Source organism: Eurosta solidaginis, chromosome 4, assembly GCF_040869045.1.
Source record: "Eurosta solidaginis isolate ZX-2024a chromosome 4, ASM4086904v1, whole genome shotgun sequence".
NCBI classification, from domain to species: Eukaryota; Metazoa; Arthropoda; class Insecta; order Diptera; family Tephritidae; genus Eurosta; species Eurosta solidaginis.
This window is the reverse complement of record NC_090322.1, coordinates 250708586-250730823: the sequence shown is the minus strand read 5'-3', so window position 1 is coordinate 250730823 and position 22238 is coordinate 250708586. Positions and strand designations below refer to the sequence as shown.

The window sequence follows — 22238 nt, the reverse complement described above, 5'->3', positions numbered from 1 at the left end:
TAACCAAACAACAATACTTCAGGAAGAGAAACAATATAATAAGAGATTGACTTTAGAAGTACTTCATATTTTAAACCAGGGCCATTCAAAACTGAAAGTGCATCTGGATTAGTGAGAGCGCAATCGTCGCGATGATCGTGCGGGTGAATTGATTTTTCATTTAGTCGCTTACTAGCAAGCAACGAGCTAACTACAAGTATATGTATCCCGCATAATTTTTCATACATATTTTGATACCGATCTGCCGATACCTACCACTGATGTTGCTACGCCAAGTGCCAAGCATAGTGTACCTATACAAGTGTGTCAGCTAAGCGATAAACGTCAAAACTACAAACAGCCTCGCTCACCTGAAGCAAATCTCAGGTCTAGAGTTGCATTTTTGGTACGCAAGAGTACTTCAAGCTGAGTTGCATTTGGTAGTTTAATAAAACTTTGTAGTATTTAAAGATGAAATAGTTGCATATATTTCTGCGGAATAAAGAATACTAAAAGATTTGTAGCCTGCAACAACATACGGAAAGCAAAATTTATTTAAATTAGAGTCAAAATATAAAGCGCCACACGTGTAACATGGAAAAATTTCACTTTTAAGGCTGTTTATACAAATGCAAAAGGGCAAAATTATATAAACGCTATGGTCGTTTCAATGCAAAGATAACGTACGGCGTTTCATTGTTTTTCGTCTGGCGTTGTCAAAGCGTAGGCACGCAACCAAAGCATTTATGCAAATTTTTCGATACTTCGCCCGACAGATGAACTAATGAATGCAACACAACCAAAGCGTCTGTGTAAATCCGCCTTAACTTTTGTAGCTGTAAAAGTCTCCTGCAAATAAAATGGTGTCTAAGTGCAAACAAATCAAACTCCTATATGACACTACTTTATTTTCTATGTATTTTTCTGGTATTTACTCTTACATTTTTTGTCGAGGGAGCCAATAAGGTTTCAGTACTGGTGTAAATTTGTGAACAATATTTAAAAAAACTAACGAAATACAAGAAAAATACAGCGTAGTTCATTAAAAACAAACAAGCCAGTTTGTTTTTCGATAGGGGTTTTTGACATTCGGCTGTTTTTTCTTTATTTTTTCTGACAAATGAAAATTTTGTTTTTAGTTTCAAAATTTTGTGCATAAAAACACAACTTAATTCAAAGTGTAAATTGTGTGTGCAAATGAGTTTTCAATAAGTGTACATTTTTCAGTTTTTCATAGTTAAGGAATTGACCTCCAGATTCTTGTGTTACACAAATATAGTGAACTTGGGTACAGAAATTCAAATTAAAAAGTTTTTCACAATTATTTGAAAAACTCAACGTTTTCTCTGCTTTTTACACTTAAAGGAGTAACCCTCCGTAATAAATTAAACTTTTAATGAAAATCAATAACTCTGAACTGAACACTTTTCGCCATGATATAACATTAAAATGCTGTGGAACAGGAGCAACACTTTTGTGACTACATAAACCCTGTTTCAATCTTTTACGTCTCTGCACAGAACCCTAATTGACCGTTTTCAACCGAAACAACAATGGTAACCCAGATTTTCCCGTTATGCTCACTTAAGCGAGTGCCTGTCAGAAAGAAGTCAACACACTTGTACTTGTACACTATGGTCGAAGCAGAAACATTGTTTTTTGTAGTGATGTCCGCGTAATTATTACATAGTCGTTTTTATGTAATTTTCGTTTATATAAATATTAATAATGTGCATATGAGCTATAAAACTGGATTTTTTAATAAATTGAATTGATACATGAGTAGCCACAAATGAACAATTAAAATCAAATGAATTAAAAAATATTGTCAACTTTAATTTAAAAATTATGTGAAATAGAATGTGCATTTTGTATCACAGCTGGATTTTTTTAACAAATTAACTTAACACATGAGTGGCCACGGATGAACAATTAAAATCAAATAAATTAAAAAATATTGTCAGCTTTACTTTGGAAATTATGTGAAATGTAAAAATATAAGTAAAAATTTTGTTTTAAATAAATTCATACATATATTATAAACGGAACATATAACGGGGTAGAGATTATACCTTACATATAAATTGTGATAACATACATACATATACATCACTCCACAAAGGACAAAAAGTACAAGTAACATGTACACATGTAACTGGATAGAAATTCACATAATACATAATTAAATGTACGGTTATGTGCATATATTCACATTTTACATACAATTGCTACGCCTAATACGACGAAACACATAACCAGAATGAATATATAGGCAAAATTGTGTTGTTTTCTTCACCGTATTTATTTTTATTCATCTTCTTTTTTTAACAAAACTGACAATTCAACAAAATATTTCTATGCATACTTATATTCTAAATTTCAAGTAACAATATATAAAGTATATAAATGTTCAAATAATAATATAACAACAAATATTTATATTTATTTATATATATATTTCGGTCTAAAAAGTACAAACTTCCTTACAGACTAGTTAAAAATAGAGAAAAGTTCAAGCTTAAATTTATAAATGCTATTATTAAAGTTAAGAAGACCACTATATCGATTTGCTAGGTGTAAAGCCTTGGATATGGGTTCATTCAACGCGTAATTCGTTCCATGAGTTACTTCAACAAATAATCTGGTGTGCCTTAGATCACGCGGTGGAATATATGAAACGAATAAATTAGATAAATCAGGGCAGTTTATATTACCGTTGATAACGTTATAGGCAAGCATGAGTGAGATACAAGTTCTACGGTCATACAAAGCCTGGAGTCCGAGCAATTTACGCCTGCTGATATATGATGGGAGGCCATCGGGCCAGTGAAGCATACGCAAAGCAATTTTGGTGAAAATTCTTTGAACTCTCTCAATTTTATGTGAGCTCCCTTCATAGAATGGACTCCATATTATCGAGCAATATTCCAGACGACTTCTTACCAATGCCGTAAAAAGTACCTTCAAAGTCATTGGATCCTTGAAGTCCCTGGAATTACGTCTAATAAACCCAACCATTGCAAAAGATTTGGAAATAATAAAGTCAATGTGACCAGAAAAAGAGAGTTGGTTGTCAAAAATTACACCCAGAACTTTTATCTCTCGACAACGGTTTAAAGATCCAGCATTTAATTTGTAGTTGAAAAAGGTGGTAGTGACCCTTTTAGAATAGGAAACCACGCAGCATTTGTTAGTATTTAAAAGTAGGTTATTACTTGAACACCATTCATTAAAAGAATCGAGATCATATTGCAAGTTAATGCAGTCAGAAGTATCCCGTACGGTTAGAAAGAGTTTGACGTCGTCTGCAAACATTACTTACTTACTTAATTGGCGCTTAACCGTCTAAACGGTTATAGCCGTCCAACAAGGCGCGCCAGTCGCTCCTTCGCTCCGCCAACCGGCGCCAATTGGTCACACCAAGGGAGTTTAAATCGTTTTCCACCTGGTCCTTCCAACGGAGTGGGGGCGGCCCTCTACCTCTGCTTCCATAGGCGGGTTCCGATAGAAACACTTTCTTGGCCGGAGCATCATCTTTCATTCGCATAACATGGCCTAGCCAGCGCAGCCGCTGCGTTTTAATTCGCTGGACTATGTTGATGTCTGCGTATAGCTCGTACAGCTCATCATTAAATCTTCTTCGGTACTCGCCATCGCCAACGCGCAGAGGTCCATAAATCTTTCGAGGAACTTTTCTCTCGAACACTCCCAAAGCCGCTTCATCTGCTGTTGTCATGGTCCATGCTTCTGCCCCATATAGCAGGACGGGTACGATAAGTGACTTGTAGAGTATGATTTTCGTTCGCCGAGAGAGGACTTTACTTTTCAATTGCCTACCTAGTCCAAAGTAGCATTTATTGGCAAGATTGATTCTTCGCTGGATTTCAGTGCTGATGTTGTTGCTAGTGTTGATGCTGGTTCCCAAATAAACGAAGTCTTTTACTATTTCGAAATTATGGCTGCCAACAGTAGCGTGGTTGCCAAGGCGCATATGCGCTGACTCTTTGCTCGATGACAGCAGGTACTTCGTTTTGTCCTCATTCACCATCAAATCCATCTTTACCGCTTCTTTTTCCAGCTTGGAGTAAGCAGAACTAACAGCGCGGGTGTTTAGGCCGATGATATCAATGTCATCAGCATATGCCAGTAATTGCACGCTTTTATAGTATATTGTTCCAGTGCGGTTAAGTTCTGCAGCTAGTATAATTTTCTCCAGCATCAAATTAAAGAAATCGCACGATAGGGGGTCACCCTGTCTGAAACCTCGTTTAGTTTCGAACGGCTCGGAGAGGTCCTTCCCAATTCTGACTGAGCTGATGGTGTTTCTCAACGTCATATATACGCACAGCCGTATAAGTTTTGCGGGGAAACCAAACATTAAACATTTAGCAAATTTGAATTTTTGAGGTAGATCATTAATAAAAATTAGGAACAACAGAGAGCCACAGTGGGTTCCCTGTGGGATTCCAGACCAAGCGTTAATAAGCGCAGTATACTGGTTGGCTCCGATTGACACAAAAAGCTTTCTATTCGATAAGAAACTTGAGAAGAACTTCAGCAAACTTCCGGTCACTCCGTACATCCCCAGTTTTTGCAATAGTATAGAGTGGTGGACCTTGTCAAATGCTTTCGAGAAGTCAGTATAGATGACGTCTAGTTGCGCATGGCTCTCAAAGGCATCTACAATTTGGCTAGTGACTAAAGCCAGATTGGTAGAAGTAGACCTGCCAGGAAAAAACCCATGCTGACACTCAACAATAGCCTTGACTATGTAGTCAAACAATTTGCTATGAAGGATACTATCGAATAGTTTTGCCAGAGTACTCTGCTTAACAATAGGTCTGTAGTTGCGAATATCATTGCGGTCACCAGACTTAAATACCGGATTTATGGAGCATAACTTCCAAGAGTCTAAAAATATCCCATGGTTCAAGCATCCTTGGAAAAGAATTGCCAGGGGTTCAGAAATTGTATTTGAACATAGTTTGAAGAATAACGGAGAAAATCCCTCGCTATCTGAGTTCGGACTATTATTCAATTTTGAAATTGACAGAAATACATCTTCGGCTGTAATATCAAAAGAAGAAATTTGACGCAGAGAACCATAGTAGAATGTCGGACTAGGTGAAAAGGTAGGATCTGAGTATACCTTCTGAAATAATTTGGCAAATAAGTTACAAATATCTACCGTATTACTGGACGATACACCGTCATACTCCATGCACGTCGGAAATCCGTTAATCTGCCTCTTGGAATTAATCGCCGACCAGAAACTAGATGGATTCGTCTTCAGTTTTGATTCCAGATTATTCATATATTGTCTAAACTAAGTTCTTGTTAGAGACAGTTAAAAGTCGTTTTAAGCCTGACAAAGGTAAGACGATCACATTCACTCCTGCTCCTTTTATATTTCTTAACGGCCTTACGTTTTTTATTTTTAATATTATTAAGTTTAGTATTGAACCAGGGTGGCCTGTTGTTCAGAATTTTCCGTTTTCGCGGAACAAAGTTCGAGACTGCTAATGAAAGCCTTTGCCTTAAGAGTTCATAAGAAGCCTCAGGCCCATTAGCGGAGTCCAAGAAGGACCAATCAGGATAAACTCGCTTATCGCTGGAGCATCAGCCTTGAAATAGTTATATTCTGAAATATTTACAACTGGGTTTTTATCAAAGCTATAAAACTCGAAATTTGCAACCAAAGCATTGTGATGTAAACTGTTTCCCAAGATTGGAGATAGACACTCCAGGCAAGATATTCTTAAATCATCAGATCCAAAAACGAGATCAAGGAACCTACCATTACTGTTTGGTTGAGTATTATATTGTTTTAAGCCATACGAGAACAAAGTGCTAACAACAAGCACATCGATATCGGATCTGCTATTTGTGGGTAAATTATTACAGCCACTTGACCAGGAGATATTACTTAAGTTAAAGTCGCCTAGATATATAATCTCATCAGACGGATTAGCAGTACTTATGACACTATTTATATTATCTAAATATTTTCGATAGACAGCAATTTCACTACTTGGCGGAATATAAGACAAAACGATTATTATTGTTTTATTGTCATTAAACTTAACGCTTACACAGATTTGTTCAGCGCCACCATCTATCAAATCATTAGTAATCAGTTTACTACATAGATCTGCTCTAATAGCAATTAAAAAACCACCACCCCCACCCAAGACAGGTGGCGTTCGGGCACCGATCATTGCGAAATACGTTATAATAGCCGTCAAAAAATTCGTTAGATGAAAATTTTTCATTTAACCAGGTCTCTGACAGAGCTAATATATCATATTCGTGTGAACTAACGTTACAATAGAATTGTGACGATTTGGTACGCATACCACTAACATTTTGATAATAAAGTGCATAACTCGATTTTGATTTATTAATGGATCTACTAATTTCTAAGTAAGAACTAGCGACTATGTCTTCGGTTCGAACCTTTTTCGGCCAAACCGAAAAGGGCAAACCGTCACACCGGCAGGCCAAAGCTCAGGGTTGAGCATCTTATCAAACCAAGAATCGGGAACACCAAGTTTGAATGAAATTCGCTTCAATGATTCAACGGCAGTACCTAAGGGGGGATTCAGATTCTATCATAGGTTCTGACTGCCTTGTTTCTGTATAAGATTCAGGCTTTTCTATACTCGCGATTTGTTTACCTTTTGCAGCAGAGTCGTTGTTGCTGTTTTTTGCTTTTGCAGCCAAGCCACTGATATTGTTTTTTTTATGAGAAGTTGACTGTTTAACTTTTTGTTTATCTTTGCGAGTTGATTCGCGTTCCCTAGCATAGGAAGCAACAACAGGATGCATGTCTTTTAGTTCGGTAGTTAACGAGGAGATTATATTATTTTTATCGACAATTAATGAGCGCAAAGAGCAAACTTCGGCTAATAGGGAATTCACTGTAGTAAGTATACTGGCATTTTTCGAACGTAAAGCAGCAATGTCATTAGCAATATCGAACAGAGATAGTTGTTGGATATTTTCACACAGCTCGCCTATGATCTCAGCATTATTAGAGACAATGGGTGGAGCACTTGGTGGAGGAGTACGTATCGATGCGCGACGCGCAACCGAACACAATTTACAAAAGAATGGTTTCTTTGAAGAGATGAGATAATCAAGATCATCAGATGACATGTTAACACATTGCAAATGAAAAAGGTCATTGCACTTTGCACACAACACTTTCGGTTTATTGCGATCAACCCTTTGTCCACATTCGCAGGGCATTTTGAATAATTTATTTTATTGATAATAAAATTGTTTCTTCATTTGAATAAAATGTTAATAGTAATAGGGGGACTCATGTAACCGTATAAATGCCTTATAAAGTGTGTAAACGTATAAATTTATCTAGTTTACGCAGGAGCTGTCAAATTTTGTATGAAAAATCATTTACACGATTTGTATAAATTTACGCACACATTTCATTGTGTAAACGCGATAAACTGAAAGGAATGCAACCTTGCAGACATTACAGCAGGCATTTTCATAAGAAATCTTCAACATCAGCAAGCAAAGGCGTTTTAGCTTTGATTTTTCACTTAATCTTGGCATTTTTTAATTAGTATAACAATAAAAAAAAATTTGTTTGGCAATAATACAGCTGAAAAACAATCAAGTTTATCAAGAGTATTACTAGGTGCGTTCATATAACAGCGTGTGTAAATGGATATAATTTTACACCTTATAAGTTTATATGCTTTCATGAGTCCCCTTTATTAAATTGAAACAAGAGTCACTATCGCAGGTCAACAGTGCACTTATTATAATTATACTTATTAAAACTTGCCATAATAGCAGAAATAGTACAAAAAACGCGGAGCGAAAATAAACACGTCCGCAATCTTGACGGTGACTTGATACAATTTTAGTAATTTTCTTAGAAAAATTATGAGCAGTTTTTTTCTCTTTCACAGCCACTGTGAAAGTCTCTATCTGCACAAAAAAAGGGTATTTAAAAAAAAAAATGCATTAGATGCCTGTTTGAAGAACTGGCAGACTATATATTTTAATCTTGAACACACAAGAGATACTTTGATCTTGTATTCCTACAATTTACTACAATTCGTCCATCCTAACAAAGAGATCACCTGATCTCTCCTCAATTCCTAAACATAATTTCCATTTTCTATTCTACTACTTGGTGCATTGGTCGAATGTTGCCAACAGCTCATACACCTTTATATGGTAATCGAGTTAGCTGAAAACCTTCAACGTCTTCAAGAAAATATCTATCGTTTTCTAATACTTTCGTTACCTTATAAGGTCCTTTGAATTTCGGAATAAGTTTTTTATTGGTGCCAATATTTGTGTCGAAATTTTTTACCATAACATAATCACCTTCTTTATAATTAGTTGGCTTCTGTCGTATTTTATTGATATAATGTGCATTATACTGTTGCACTTTTCTTTGAATTTCAGCAGCTCGCTCTCGAACGTTTTTAAAATTTTTCCTATTTTCTGATACTAATTTTTGCTCAATGCTTTCTTTAAAATCGTCAATTATTTCTCCTCTTTGTCTAATTCCAAACAACATTACACTTGGGTGCTCATTTATAGTTCGATGTACCGTATTATTGAGAACATATTCAGCTTTATGTATTACATTATCCCAATAAATACCTTTTTCCGTATCAACAAGTTTAGCTATTAACGGACCCAATGACCTATTAATTATTTCTACTTGACCATTTGCTTGTGGTGATCCCGTCGCTACTTTAATGTGCTTGACAAAATGATTGTCTAAAAACTTCTCAAACTCAACGATATGATATAATACATTTTGGCCTGCTATACGCTCGAAAATAATCAGAAAGTCCCTTTATAACTTCTTTTGTGCTGGTAGTTTTTGTGGGGTATAACCGTACAAACTTTGTACATGAATCAACTATAACTAAAACATGTTTCAGAGCTCGCGCATTATCAACTGGACCATAAAAATCAATATGAACTACTTCAAATGGCAAATTACTTTTCGGAATATTATGAAGAAACCCTTCCTCTTTTCCGGATTTCGAGGAATACACAATACACTTGAAACAGTTTTGTATGTGCGTTTTTATCTTTTCCCTCAAATTTGGAAAGTAATAAGTTCGTGAAACTAACTCAGCTACCTTATCTATCCGAAGATGTCCCAACTCATCGTGATACTTGTAAAGTATATGATCTTCCATACTTTCAGGTACATAAAACAAAATTGATCCATCTTGTTTCTTTCTATAAATAATTCCATTCCGCAATTCATATAAACTATTTTCTGTAGTTTCTAATGTTTTAATTAATTCCTTTAATTTTGTATCCCTCCCTTGGCAAATTATCAAATTTTCCTCAAATGCATTTGTGTCTAAAATACATATTGTAACGAATTTGCTGCAAATCCTATTTGCCCTTTTGCTAGGTTCGTATCGCTAAACTGTTGAATAAATAACTCCAATATTGAATAATGGAAAAATGGCCTTTATTGAAGTACTTCACAATAACACTCAAACTGTGCAACGAATAGCTTAATAACCAAACTGATAGCTTAAATGAAACTCTACTATTCAAAATAATACTGCTATTGCTCGCTAGATATCGTCTTAGTCGTAACTGCTTGACAACTCAAATCAAACTGAATTACAGCGCCTCTACATCTGTCGCCTTTTATACTCTTTGATTTTAACATTCTCATCTTCTAGTCGCTTCGAGAATTACTAGTCCAGTAGCTCTCAAACTTCTCAGCTGTAACTAAAATTGCACAATTTTATAGTTTTTCTCATTGCATACTTATAGGAGTATCTCAGATATATGCATGTGTTAGTGCATTGACTCTCTGTTGCTCGTATACGTACATGGTACATATATGTAGACGCAGTTATTGTTTCGTTTATGTAGATACATAATGATTGAATAATTGATGTGCATTCACGTCACTGCTTAGCATCGGCTTAGAGACGGCAGCACTCCTTAGTTTTGCTAATATTCGTAACACTGCCCTCCACCTAAGTCTGATCGTCCCGATCAGACAAATATCTCGATCTAAACGCTGCTAGCATCGCCAAATGTACCACTCTTCTACTCCGTGGTTTCTCAGTGCATTGTATGCGGTAGATGGTATCACTGATCTTCTTCACAACCTTGTACGGGCCTTCCAAACTGCACCGAAATTTGGATGGAACACCATTTCCTTGCCGTACCTGTGTTTCATCTTACTACTCATTATCCTGGATCGTTCCCTCGCACTCTGTTGCTCGGCCAATGAAGAACTACTTCGCAGAGCTTGCGCTGGACGGATTTGCTTTGCATAATCAGTATCGTTCCGACGCTTCACAACAGTAGTGTGCCTTGGCTTGAAACCACCCTTGCATTCTTTCTTCGTTTTAGTACGTCCGTTAGGGCTTTTCAATGACAGTGTTTCGCTCACAGGTACCTTCGGTTTTGATTTGTTTGGCCCATTTGTTCCATCAACCTTTACATTTGAATTTCGTGGCCTTCGTCGAGTCTTCTCCACCAGTACCCGATTACTGCTGAACCCTTTTTCCAAACTAAAGTTAAGTGGCACATCTTGGTTCTCATAACGCATCACCCTTCTCTGCATATCGATCTTGATGTCATGGTCAACCAAGAAATCCACTCCCAATATAACTTCATCAACAATCTCCGCCACAACAAATTTGTGTAGAACCATGATCTTCCCAATCAATACTTCACATATCACTTCTCCCTGAACTTGGTTATACTCGCCAGTGACCGTACGCAACTTTGCTCCAGGTAACGGTTTTACTCTCCTGTTGACCAAGTCAGATCGGATCAAGGAATGAGATGCACCCGTATCTATAGTCAGTACTCGTTCTTTGCCATCCACATTCCCTCTGACGGTAAGACTGCTCGATTTTCTACCAATTTGCGACACAGATATCACAGGGCATTCAATAGCTGGATCTAGCTTTCTACCTCTTACTCGCTCTTGCTCATCTCCTCCAGCTTTGCGTTTACGCCCACCCACATTGTTGGAACTATTAAGGCCAAGATCGCAATGACGTGCAATGTGACCGGACTTCCCGCATTTGAAGCATTTGATAACTTTTTCACTCCGCTTTTGCGATCCTTTCAGCGCCTCCAATATTGCGTCTACCCACTCTGGCCTTTCTACTTCCACGCGGCGTGCTTTGAAAACTGGCTTAATCAATAGCGACGCTGTTTCTTGAGTCAGTGCATAGGATACCGTTTCTGCGAATGTGGGTTTTGGGTTTGCATATGTCGCTCGCTTCGTTCCTACGTCCCGTATGCCATTTATAAAACTCTGGATTTTTACCCTCTCGGTGTACTCCACGGGTGCGTCCGCATTTGCCAAATGTGCCAACCTTTCAACATCCGAAGCAAACTCCTGCAATGTCTCATTTGCTTTTTGGTAACGGTTTTGCAACTCAATTTGGAATATCTGTTTTCTATGCTCGCTTCCATAACGTCGTTCTACAGCAGTCCATCAATGCTTCATAATTGTTCCGCTCTCCTTCGGGAATCGTCTGTAGGATTTCCGCTGCTGGCCTCTTCAATGCCACGAACAGTGCAGCAACTTTATCTTCCGCATTCCAGTTGTTCACTGCTGCGGTCTTCTCAAACTGTAGCTTGAAGACCTGGAAAGGAACAGAACCGTCAAAAGATTGTGTTTTTACCTTTGGATTACTCGCTGAAGCAGCCGGCCGATTAAGTTGCAATTCCTGTATACGACCTCTCAACGCATCCACCTCTGCCTCGAATTTCTCTTCAAACTGCGTTATTTTCTCGTCCATACGCGCTTCGAGTTTTGATGATATACGCGCCTCTTGCTCTTTCAGTTGTGTTTCCATCTTTGATGTAATCTGTGTCGACATTTCTGAAATACGTGTCTCATGTGATTCCAGCTGGGATGCCATATATGTTTTCTGCTCTTCCAGTTGAGATGACATTTGCGATGACATTTCTGAAATACGTGCCTCCTGTGCTTCCAGCTGAGTTTCCATCTTGGATGTTATGCGTGTCTCTTGCGATTCCAGTTGGGATGCCATATTTGTGGATATTTGTGATGACATTTCTGTTATACGTGCCTCTTGCGCTTCCATTTTGAATGTTAAACGTGTCTCCTGCGATTCTAGTTGTGATGCCATATATGTCTTCTGCTCTTCCAGTTGAGATGACACTGTCGATGTTTGAGCAGATATTGCAGCTAAAATCATGTTCAAGTCTGTGCTGGTAACCGTCTGCGATGTTTCGTTTTTCTCATCAATTTTTGTTGTCTCCTCGCCATCAAGATGAAAGACATACTCTTCCACATCAATTCCTTCTGCTTCCATTGCCTCTCGTAGCCGTGCCTGAAGTTCAAGTTTAACGCCGCTTGTATTCAATCCACGGCTCTCCAACTCCTTCTTTAGTTGCTGGATCTTCAATTCACTGAACTTTGCCATGTACTTGTTGTCCTCTGGAATTTATTCAACAATTCCTCTTCTGACACCAATTGTAACGAATTTGCTGCAAATCCTCTTATTTGCCCTTTTGCTAGGTTCGTATCGCTAAACTGTTGAATAAATAACTCCAATATTGAATAATGGAAAAATGGCCTTTATTGAAGTACTTCACAATAACACTCAAACTGTGCAACGAATAGCTTAATAACCAAACTGATAGCTTAAATGAAACTCTACTATTCAAAATAATACTGCTATTGCTCGCTAGATATCGTCTTAGTCGTAACTGCTTGACAACTTAAATCAAACTGAATTACAGCGCCTCTACATCTGTTGCCTTTTATACTCTTTGATTTTAACATTCTCATCTTCTAGTCGCTTCGAGAATCTACTAGTCCAGTAGCTCTCAAACTTCTCAGCTGTAACTACAATTGCACAATTTTATAGTTTTTCTCATTGCATACTTATAGGAGTATCTCAGATATATGCATGTGTTAGTGCATTGACTCTCCGTTTGGAGCAAACCCTATAGTACTTGCATCACAATGTAATTCTGTTTCATCTTTTGGGTCATACAACGCAAGTACCGGCGATTTCATCAGTTTTTGCTTAAGAGTTTCAAACGCCTTAAATTCCAATTCTCCAAATTTAAACTTCGATCCTTTCCTAGTCAAATCCGATAAAGGTTTCGCTATAATCGAAAAATCCTTTACAAATCTTCTGAAATAAGAGCACAGGCCCAGAAAACTTTGAACAGCGCTTAACTTTTGTGGTACAGGAAAACCTCTTATGCTAGATAAACCCTTCTCATCAGCTTTTATTCCATCTTTTGAAATATTATAACCTAAATACTTTACGCTTGACTGTAAAAACTTGCATTTATCCAATCGCAATTCCAAATTATTTTCAGTTAACTTTTTAAATACTTCTGTCAAAATTATAAAATGTTCTTCTATAGTTTGAGTTGCAATCATTATACCGTCTAAGTAAATAACAACTTTATCTTCCCTGACCATACTGTCAAAAACTTTGTTAACGAACCTCTGAAATGTCGATGGAGCATTTTTAAGACCAAAAGGCATTCGAAGGAATTCAAACTGCCCTAATGGTGTAATAAAAGACGTAAATTTGACTGATTCATCACTCATAAACACATGAAAAAATGCATTTTTAAGATCTAACTTTGTAAAATATTGTTTTTTCGCTAATCTATCCAGTAAATCAACAATAAGAGGAATTGGGTAATTATCTTTTGCTGTTACATTGTTTAATCTGCGATAATCTACACACATTCTTAAGTCACCAGTCTTTTTCTTAACTAGCACTATCGGCGATACATACTCGGACTCACTCGGCGCAATATAACCCAAACGTAAATATTCATCCAATAATAACTGCAACTGATTTTTTTCTGAATAAGACAAACGCCTAGGAGAACAACTAAACGCTTTCTGACATTCAATTACGATCTTCATTTCAGCCCTAACTTTTGGTTCAGAGGGACGTTCAACATTCAAATAGTAGTCGCGAAAAATTACATTGAAGGGTTTTTTTTGAGTTAAATCTATTTCTTTTCCAACTTTTAAATTTAACTGATCGTCGAATTTCAAATCAATTACTAATAATGGATTTTCGTTTCCGTCGTTTACGTCAAAACTAGTTAAAAGCTCATTAGGCAATTTACACATATCACCATTTGAATCATCTTTCATTTTAAAAAAATTATTTTCGTTTACAATTTTTCAATCGTTTGTTTACTTTCAAAATTTTTTCTTTCAACTTCGCTTATCTTGTTATATTCCTTATAACCTTTTTCATTGTCTTTATTTTCATTATTCTCAACTACTAATTTTAATCCAACAGCTTGCATGAAATTCCTGCCTAACGCAACATCATAACAGATTGATTCATTTGTCACAACAAACAGATTAATTTCAATTTCTTTATTTTGAAACAATAAAAACGCATTAACTCTACCAATTACATTTAATTTGCTTTTATTTATGCCAAAAAAACAAAAATGTTCGCTCAAATTTGTATTGACATATACAATCTTCGTCAAGGAGGAATTTTTCACAAAACTGATTGGACTTCCCGTGTCTAACAAGCACTCTAAAAATATATTTACAAAATCAGTTTCGCGTTTAAAACTTAAACTAAACCAACTTACATAATCGTCATTCTCAAGAAATTGTATTGTCTTCTTTTTCTCTGGACAATTTACTACTCGATGCTGTTGACTACCGCATGCATAACAAGCACCCCGTTCTCTTTTCGGTTTTCGACACTCCGACGCGTAATGGCCAAGACTATCGCAATTATAACAGCGGACATCTTTCTTGTCTGATGATTTTATTGGTTGCATACGAAGGTTTAAATTTATTTTACCAAAAGCTTGCAGTAATTGTGAAGTTGTCGTATAACATTGGATTAACGCTTGCGTTCGCAATTGTTTGTCAGGTATTCCTTCAATCATATAATCCAACAACTCATCTTCGTCAATTTGGATATTAGCAGCTAAAACCTTCTTATCGTTATAATACTTAAAGGACGCTTCTGAGTTTTTCCACTTACGAAGTTCGAACTTTCATCCAAACCAAAAGCATTCAACATATCATCCAAAATATTATCCACACTCTCAGAGGCCAAATTTAACTTTGCGTGTAACCATACCTGAGCTTTTCCCTTAAGTTTATATAATAAAAGTGCTCGCAGCATCCTTTCATCAGGATTGTATACAGATTTAATCGTACGAAACTGCATAACCCAAATCTTTGGATTTTCCCCGCCATTATATTCATCCATCAACTCTTTTAATGTATCGAAACTAAAGTCACGAACTGTAGCAACAGATTCAAAGTTTATGGAACTTGATTGTCTCAACATCTCATTTTCTCGATAAAGAAGTGCTTTTTCACGTTTCAAAAATTCAATTTCACGATTAAAGTAATATGTAGAACTTGCTGTTGGCTCTGTTGACATATTTTGTTCGAGTTCTATACGGATGTCACTTGTAATTTCAATAGGAAATGAGACACTAGCTTGTTCTTCTTCAACTACTCCATCACTCACAGAATTTTCTCTAGTGAGAATATCAGGACAGTTACCACGTTCATTTAAAGGCACTTCGTTAAGGCGAACCGCTAATTCACATTTCGTTCCACTAGTACGCAATCCAAGCTTTCGTAGCCACGAACGTAACTGCAAAACTGAATACTGATTTGCATCAATAGAATCCTCCATTTTCAATAAATTTTAGTTATCACTCAATTTTTCGTTCTTAAACTTTAAAATTTTTTTTATCGTATGCGCTTTCAAATTTTAGTTATCATTCAATTTTCCGTTCTTAAACTTTAAAAAAATGTTTGCTTTCAATATAATAATCTTTCCGATTCTTAAAAGTCCGATTTTTTTTTTTACAAATCCGACGGATGTCTTTAAATTTGATAATCTTTTCGATTCTTTAAAAATTAATTCTGGTGAAAAAAGATTAAAAAAATTTTTTTTTTTTTCGAATCCCACTTCTGATGATTTGTAGGCAAACTTGTGTTGTTTTCTTCACCGTATTTATTTTTAATCATCTTCTTTTTTCACAAAACTGACAATTCAACAAAATATTTCTATGCATACTTATATTCTAAATTTCAAGTAACAATCTATAAAGTATATAAATGTACAAATAATAATATAACAACAAATATCTTGTATTCCTACACATTACTACAAATATAAATTCATTAAAATGTGAGACCTGGTACGACGAAAATTCATTTACAAAAATAAAATTTTGTAAATATTGGCAAAAAAGCATAACATAACAGCTGTAACAGGCGCATTACAGTACCTTGTCTAACCTGGTTTCAACTTCACAATTAAACAAATTTCTACAATTGGAATTACAACTTTACAATTAAAAAATTAATAATCTACATAAAGAAAACAAGACACCACTGGGAATTTCCCAAAACGCTGAATTATTTTGTGACGGACTTTTCCTTACGCCGGGGTATGCTCAGTCCGTCCAGGATCCCTGTGGGAATAGAGAAGAATCCCTATCGTCTCCTTTTAAAGAGAAAGACCCTGTTTGTTGTTAAAACGTTATAAATTCTTTATTCAAAATACCAAAACTACCCTTAAAGTTACGGCGACGGAGGTGGGAACCCACCGTCGGTTCTACGCCGAGGGGGTTGGGAAAACCCCCACCGGGACTACGCTTAAACTAAAATCTCAGACTACTCGTAAAGAAAGCGGAGGTGGAGAACCACCACTTCCTCCCAGTCGGTGGAGTTGGTAAAACCCCCACCGAGTATATAACTTAAAGATACCACCACAATCCCTCTAACGATGGGGTTGGAAAAACCCCCAAAGTTGCTAAAATACATGCTTTATGCACTGATATAAACTCATTGTCATATACATTAGGGTGTTTCGAAAAATTATATATAATTTGTAATTGTAGATTATCTAGGTTCGAATGTGTGGGCCCCAAAGTCGGTGGATTTGGGTCCTCACAATTTAACAAATCAACACGACACATGATGACTAAATTAATATTTCTATAACAATGGGAGGATGTCTGAGGCCACTGGCTTGGGCATGATGGGGGTACCACTTGCTGGATGGGAGTGAAATTATAATACCGACATAAAAATAAAATTCACGAATTACAAATCTTGAAAAAGTACATGGCAACAAGCCATATATTTAACAATTACAAGGAAACAATTTGTGCTACGGGTTTTTACTTTGCGACATGTGTTAGCTGCTTAGGCACGTCTAAATGTTGCAAGTATATTACCCTTATACGTTTGTTAACCTGGCGATTTAAGAGGCAATTTAAGGGTCCTCTTGCCATTTATTGGAATTGGAAGATTCAATTCCCAAAACCGGAAAAAAAAGAAATTTGCACACTTTAACAACAAATAACTTTTAAATTAAAAGTTTGCGTACTTTAAAATATATATATTTGTGATCGGGAGAACTCCCTCTTTCATTTGATACCAGGTTAAACCCCGAGCTCGAGAGGTGCTAAACTAAATCGCTGCCGAGATCACTTCCAAACACTATGGCAATGGCACTTGCAGCATGTAGTAAACGTCAACGCCTATCCGAGATGAGTTCCGATGGTGCAGTCCATTTTATGGAGAAGCTTTTGTTCCAAATATACGAGCATTTTGATGAGCAAGATTTGATTGATGTCACATTTAAATTATCAAATCCAACTTCCTTGTAAGTTAATATCTTATAATTATTAAAATACAGAGTAGTAAACGATTCGATTTCCCTATTTACAGCATTACAGCGCATCGCCTAATTCTATCGGCAACAAGCCCATATTTCAAGCAACTCTTTAAAAGCGAAGAAGGCATTTGTCCACTCATTGAAATCACAGATATCGATAGCGATACATTCGAGCGTTTAATTACGTTTTGTTACACCGGCAAAACGCTGATAACCATCGAGAATGTAGATAGAATGCTGAAGGCTGCTTTGATTTTGCAGTTGAAAGAAGTTGTTGTAAATTGTGTTTATTTTCTAATGGACCATATAACCGATTATACCTTGGAGCGAGCTTATGCCCTTGAGACTGAAGCTCAGTGCGAGTTGTTAAGTGCGAAAATATTCGAATATGAAATTGGAAATTTTATGAATGTTAGTTATATTTGAATTAATTAATAATTTATGATAGGATAATTTTCAATGATTTTTCATACATCCTTTTAATTAACATTTGCCTTGCAGGTAATACAAAGCTCCGAATTTTTAAATTTTGACGCAAACAAACTGCAGACAATCTTAGAACATGATGATTTGAATATAACATCTGAGAGAGACGCCTTCGATGTAATAAAACGTTGGTATGAACATGATGCTTCTGCACGTAAACAAAAACTTTCTGATTTAATGTCATACCTACGATTGACGCAATTTGATACGAATTTTATTATGGAAAATATTCATCCATTACCGGGTTGTCAGGTTACAGCATTAAAAGCAGTGTCGTGGGTCAATGTTCCTTCAACCCGTAAAACTATATCACTGAGATTCACAAGACCACGACCACGCATAGCTGAAGCATTTTTGGCGCTTAACTTCAAGGTAATTTTCACAAAAAAAAAAAAAATACTGCTTTAGCAGCTCACAAAGCTTGCATAATGGGATGTTTTTATCATGCTACGAACCCCCCAGCGGGTTAGGGGATCAGAATATACCCGCGGCAGGTATGCCTGTCGTAAGAGGCGACTAAAATACCAGATTCAAGGGGATGTGTAGCGCAACCCTTCAGGTTGCCAGCGCAATATATAGCTTCTCCAAACCCAATTGTCAACCTCACCTATCCGCGGCGAATCCTGTTTCACTAACAGACGAGGATCTGGCGACCCCAAGGTCCTCATGGAACTTGGGGGTGTGGAGGGAGGGAATGGCCTGAAGGTTTAATGTGTCCACATAAATCGTTCCCGAGATGGTCGGGCTAGCGCCTTAATGGTGCTATGGTACCGGAGCGTGCCGGATCTGTATCCGGCAAAGGACCATCACATCGATTACACTCCCCAAAGCCTTCGGGGAGCAACCTTATCGCTACAACAACAACAACAACAAAATCATGCTACGAATGGCGGGCCAAGAGATGCGCATACAAGCATAAACATAGTGTGTACCCTATAACCATCACCGCCGAAGAGGTTGAAGATACCATCGATCTTGGTAAACTATCTAAAGCTGTCCTATCCGTGGCGAATCCTGTTTCACTATGTCGCCTATATGATTAAAATCCCTCACGTATTTAATAATAACAAGTAAGGGTGTCTAAGTTCCAATGTAACCGAGCTTTATATACTCAGGAGGTATTTATTTTATTTTTTTTTAAACTCTAGAAATGTTGTGTAATGCATGATCGGAATAGGGGCGTGGCACCGCTCATTAAAAAAAATTTCTTCCAATTTCCTCTTACTATAAAGCATGGTAAGTGGAATGTCATTAATACAAAACTATTTTTCGCTAAGATATAGCTTATTAAAAATTTGACAAGGGATGACGGAAAATCGTTCCAATATACATCACTTATTATTCTAGTCTACGATCCTTTTAAACATCTTTCATATTAAAGTGGGCGTGGTCTTTAACCATTCCTACCACTTTTACTAGAAATATTTCCTGCTATAAGAAATGTATGTACTCCAAATTACAGTATCATCCGTTAATTATACCTTTCATGGAAATGAAATGGTATATTAATTTCGTCACGAATCCCAAAATTGTAAGTCGTTAAAGGAAATTAGATAGACCCACCACTAAGTATACCGAAATAATCAGGACGAAGAGCTGAGTTGATTTAGCCATGTCCCCCTATCTGTTTGTATGCAAACTACTTCCTCAATTTTGGAGATATCTTGATAAAATTTGGTGTATTTAGTGTATTTAGCGGGGGTATTTAGGTGTCCGATTAGACATTTGTCGGAACCGGCTGGATCGGACCACTATAGCATATATCCTCCAAACAACCGATTTTTCAGGAAAAGATGATTTTTGTCATATCCTCCTCAATTAGTCGGATTGAAGCTTCAAACTTCTCCATATGCTTTCGTTTATTGCACATATTTTTGTCTGAAAAAATGGATGAGATCGGTCGTATATATAGCATATATCCCCCACAACCGATTGTTCAGATAAGAAACTTTTCGTAATTGTTACCCCATTTTAAGAACTAGAGGCTTAAAATTTCGCCAAATGCTTACGTATATAGCATATATTCTTCTCTGAAAAAAATCATAGAGATCGGTGGTATATATATTATATAGTAATTATGTTTCTGGAGCCGTATATAATATATACCCCATATATCATGAAAGTCCCGTCCTTACTTCTTTCTCATCGAGTTATGGCTCCCGAAACATAGAAAATTGCTTAGTCAAAAAAGAGACAATGCCACGCCCATTTTAAAATTGTTTATTAATATCTAACTTTTTGTTATAATTCCATTTAGAAAGCAAAACGCCATTGACGTTAAACTCTTTTTTTTCGCAAAGGTATAGTTTATTTTATTCCTCCACCACCCTTTTAGAAATCTCTTAGATGCAAGTGGGCGTGGTCCTTAACCGATTTCGTTAATTTTTCTTCAAAGCATTCCTTATAGTAAGGGCAACCTCTTTGCCGAATTTTTTTATGATAGGTTTAACGGTTTTTGATTTATGATGAATAATATTTGTAAAATTGATTTTATCACAAGTGGGCTGTGCCGCGCAGATTTTAAAAAATTTTTTCAAATTTTTATCAAGAGTTTCAATATCAGTCCACACATCAAATTTGAACATTCTAGCTGCATTATTTACTAAATAAACAGGTATATTGTATTATTATTTGTATAGTATGTAAACAGTGGGCGTGGTTATCATCCGATTTCGCGCATTTGAAACAGAAATGGGAGATGAGTGTCAAGGAACGCATACACCACATTTCAATGAGATATCTCAAAATTTACTCAAGTTCTCGTGTGCACAGACAGACGGACATGCCTAAAGGTCTAATTATACTTACAGTGCATTGCATGACAAAGCAGTACATAGCATGTGAAACATAAACCTGATTATACTTTACGTAGCGTACATAGTCCTGCAAAATATATTGCGATTTATCACAAAGGTAGAGCGGTCTGCCTTTGATTTCTTTTGTCGACATTATGATATAATTGATCCCCTCTAGTCTCTTTTGGGTATATTTGGCATCAGTAAGTTTGAAATTTATGTAGCCAATTGAAAAAGACAATAAAATACAAACAGCAACAAAATGAATAAAATAAAAAGATTAAATGTGATTGAATAGCATTATTTTGGAAAAATGCGGAGATATATACCGAACCTAAAATACTAGAACCATATGTTCCATTGTCGTAATTTTGTTTTGTTTTTATTATTCTACAACACCAATATGAAAAAAAAGAATATTGTATTAGAGTTAAAAAAAATTATAAAATCCATAAAAATTTTCGTAGGGGTAGAAAGAGAACTTGTCGACAGGACGCATAGGCAACAAAAGAGACCTGTCTGACAATGCCCGTAGAGGTACGAAGAGAATATGTCCGACACTACCCGTGTGGATACAAAAAGGGCCTGCCGGACACTTCCCATAGGGGTACAAAGAGGAATGTCGAACAGTACAGAAAGAATCTGCCCGGCATACCCGCAGGGGTATAAAGAGGACCAGTCCGACACTACCCGTTCAGGCATAAACAGGTACAATTGGTCTTTTCATAGAACATCTCAAACAAAAGGGACCACTTCAACCCATATAAAGAGATCAGAATTGGCTATAGTCGTACACTCTTTGCCACTCATCCTGGATTCATCATTCGCTAACAAGGGCAAACACAAACACGCAATATGTGCTACTCTGAGAGTGATGCTCATTTTTCTACTCTTTGCAATAACAATGTTAACAGAACGAAGAGAGAGAGAGAGTCGCGCGCATAGCGCATACATGGAAATCAAAATTCAACAGACCTCCATGCAATGCAATGTAATGCACTGCGTAGTCCTATTGAGTAGATATTGTTTGTGAGAGTAATGCTGATGTGCCCTGCTATGTTATGCAAGTATAATTGGCATTTAAATCAATTCCTATTTTCATCCTGAGCATTTTGATATATACAAGTCTATATTTATCTCGATTCGTTTATGCCGTTACGTTCAACCGTTATGTTACCAAAGTTAATATACTCTGTGTGCAAAACACGCCTAGTATAAAAATGATTCAGTTTAAGAAAAGAACACAAGAAAATAAAAATAAAAAAATGTTCTATCAAATAAGCCAAAGTAA

The 22238-nt window shown here is 36.5% G+C and overlaps 1 protein-coding gene across 5 annotated transcripts in view; it reads left to right on the top strand.

Annotated features, from left to right (window-relative positions):
* The first annotated feature begins 162 nt into the window (after window positions 1-162).
* LOC137251292 (kelch-like protein 5) overlaps window positions 163-22238 on the top strand; it is a 73407-nt gene continuing 51331 nt past the window's right edge. Inside the window, exons 1-4 of one of the 5 annotated variants that reach the window (XM_067785622.1) lie at window positions 163-385; window positions 17430-17654; window positions 17720-18077; window positions 18168-18524. In XM_067785622.1, coding sequence (XP_067641723.1) covers window positions 17491-17654; window positions 17720-18077; window positions 18168-18524 — 879 coding nt within the window. In that variant the 5' untranslated portion in view covers window positions 163-385; window positions 17430-17490. Of the gene's footprint in view, window positions 386-1570; window positions 1981-2056; window positions 2168-17429; window positions 17655-17719; window positions 18078-18167; window positions 18525-22238 lie in introns of those variants that run through there. The other 4 variants (XM_067785621.1, XM_067785620.1, XM_067785623.1 and 1 more) reach the window with 4 other exon arrangements.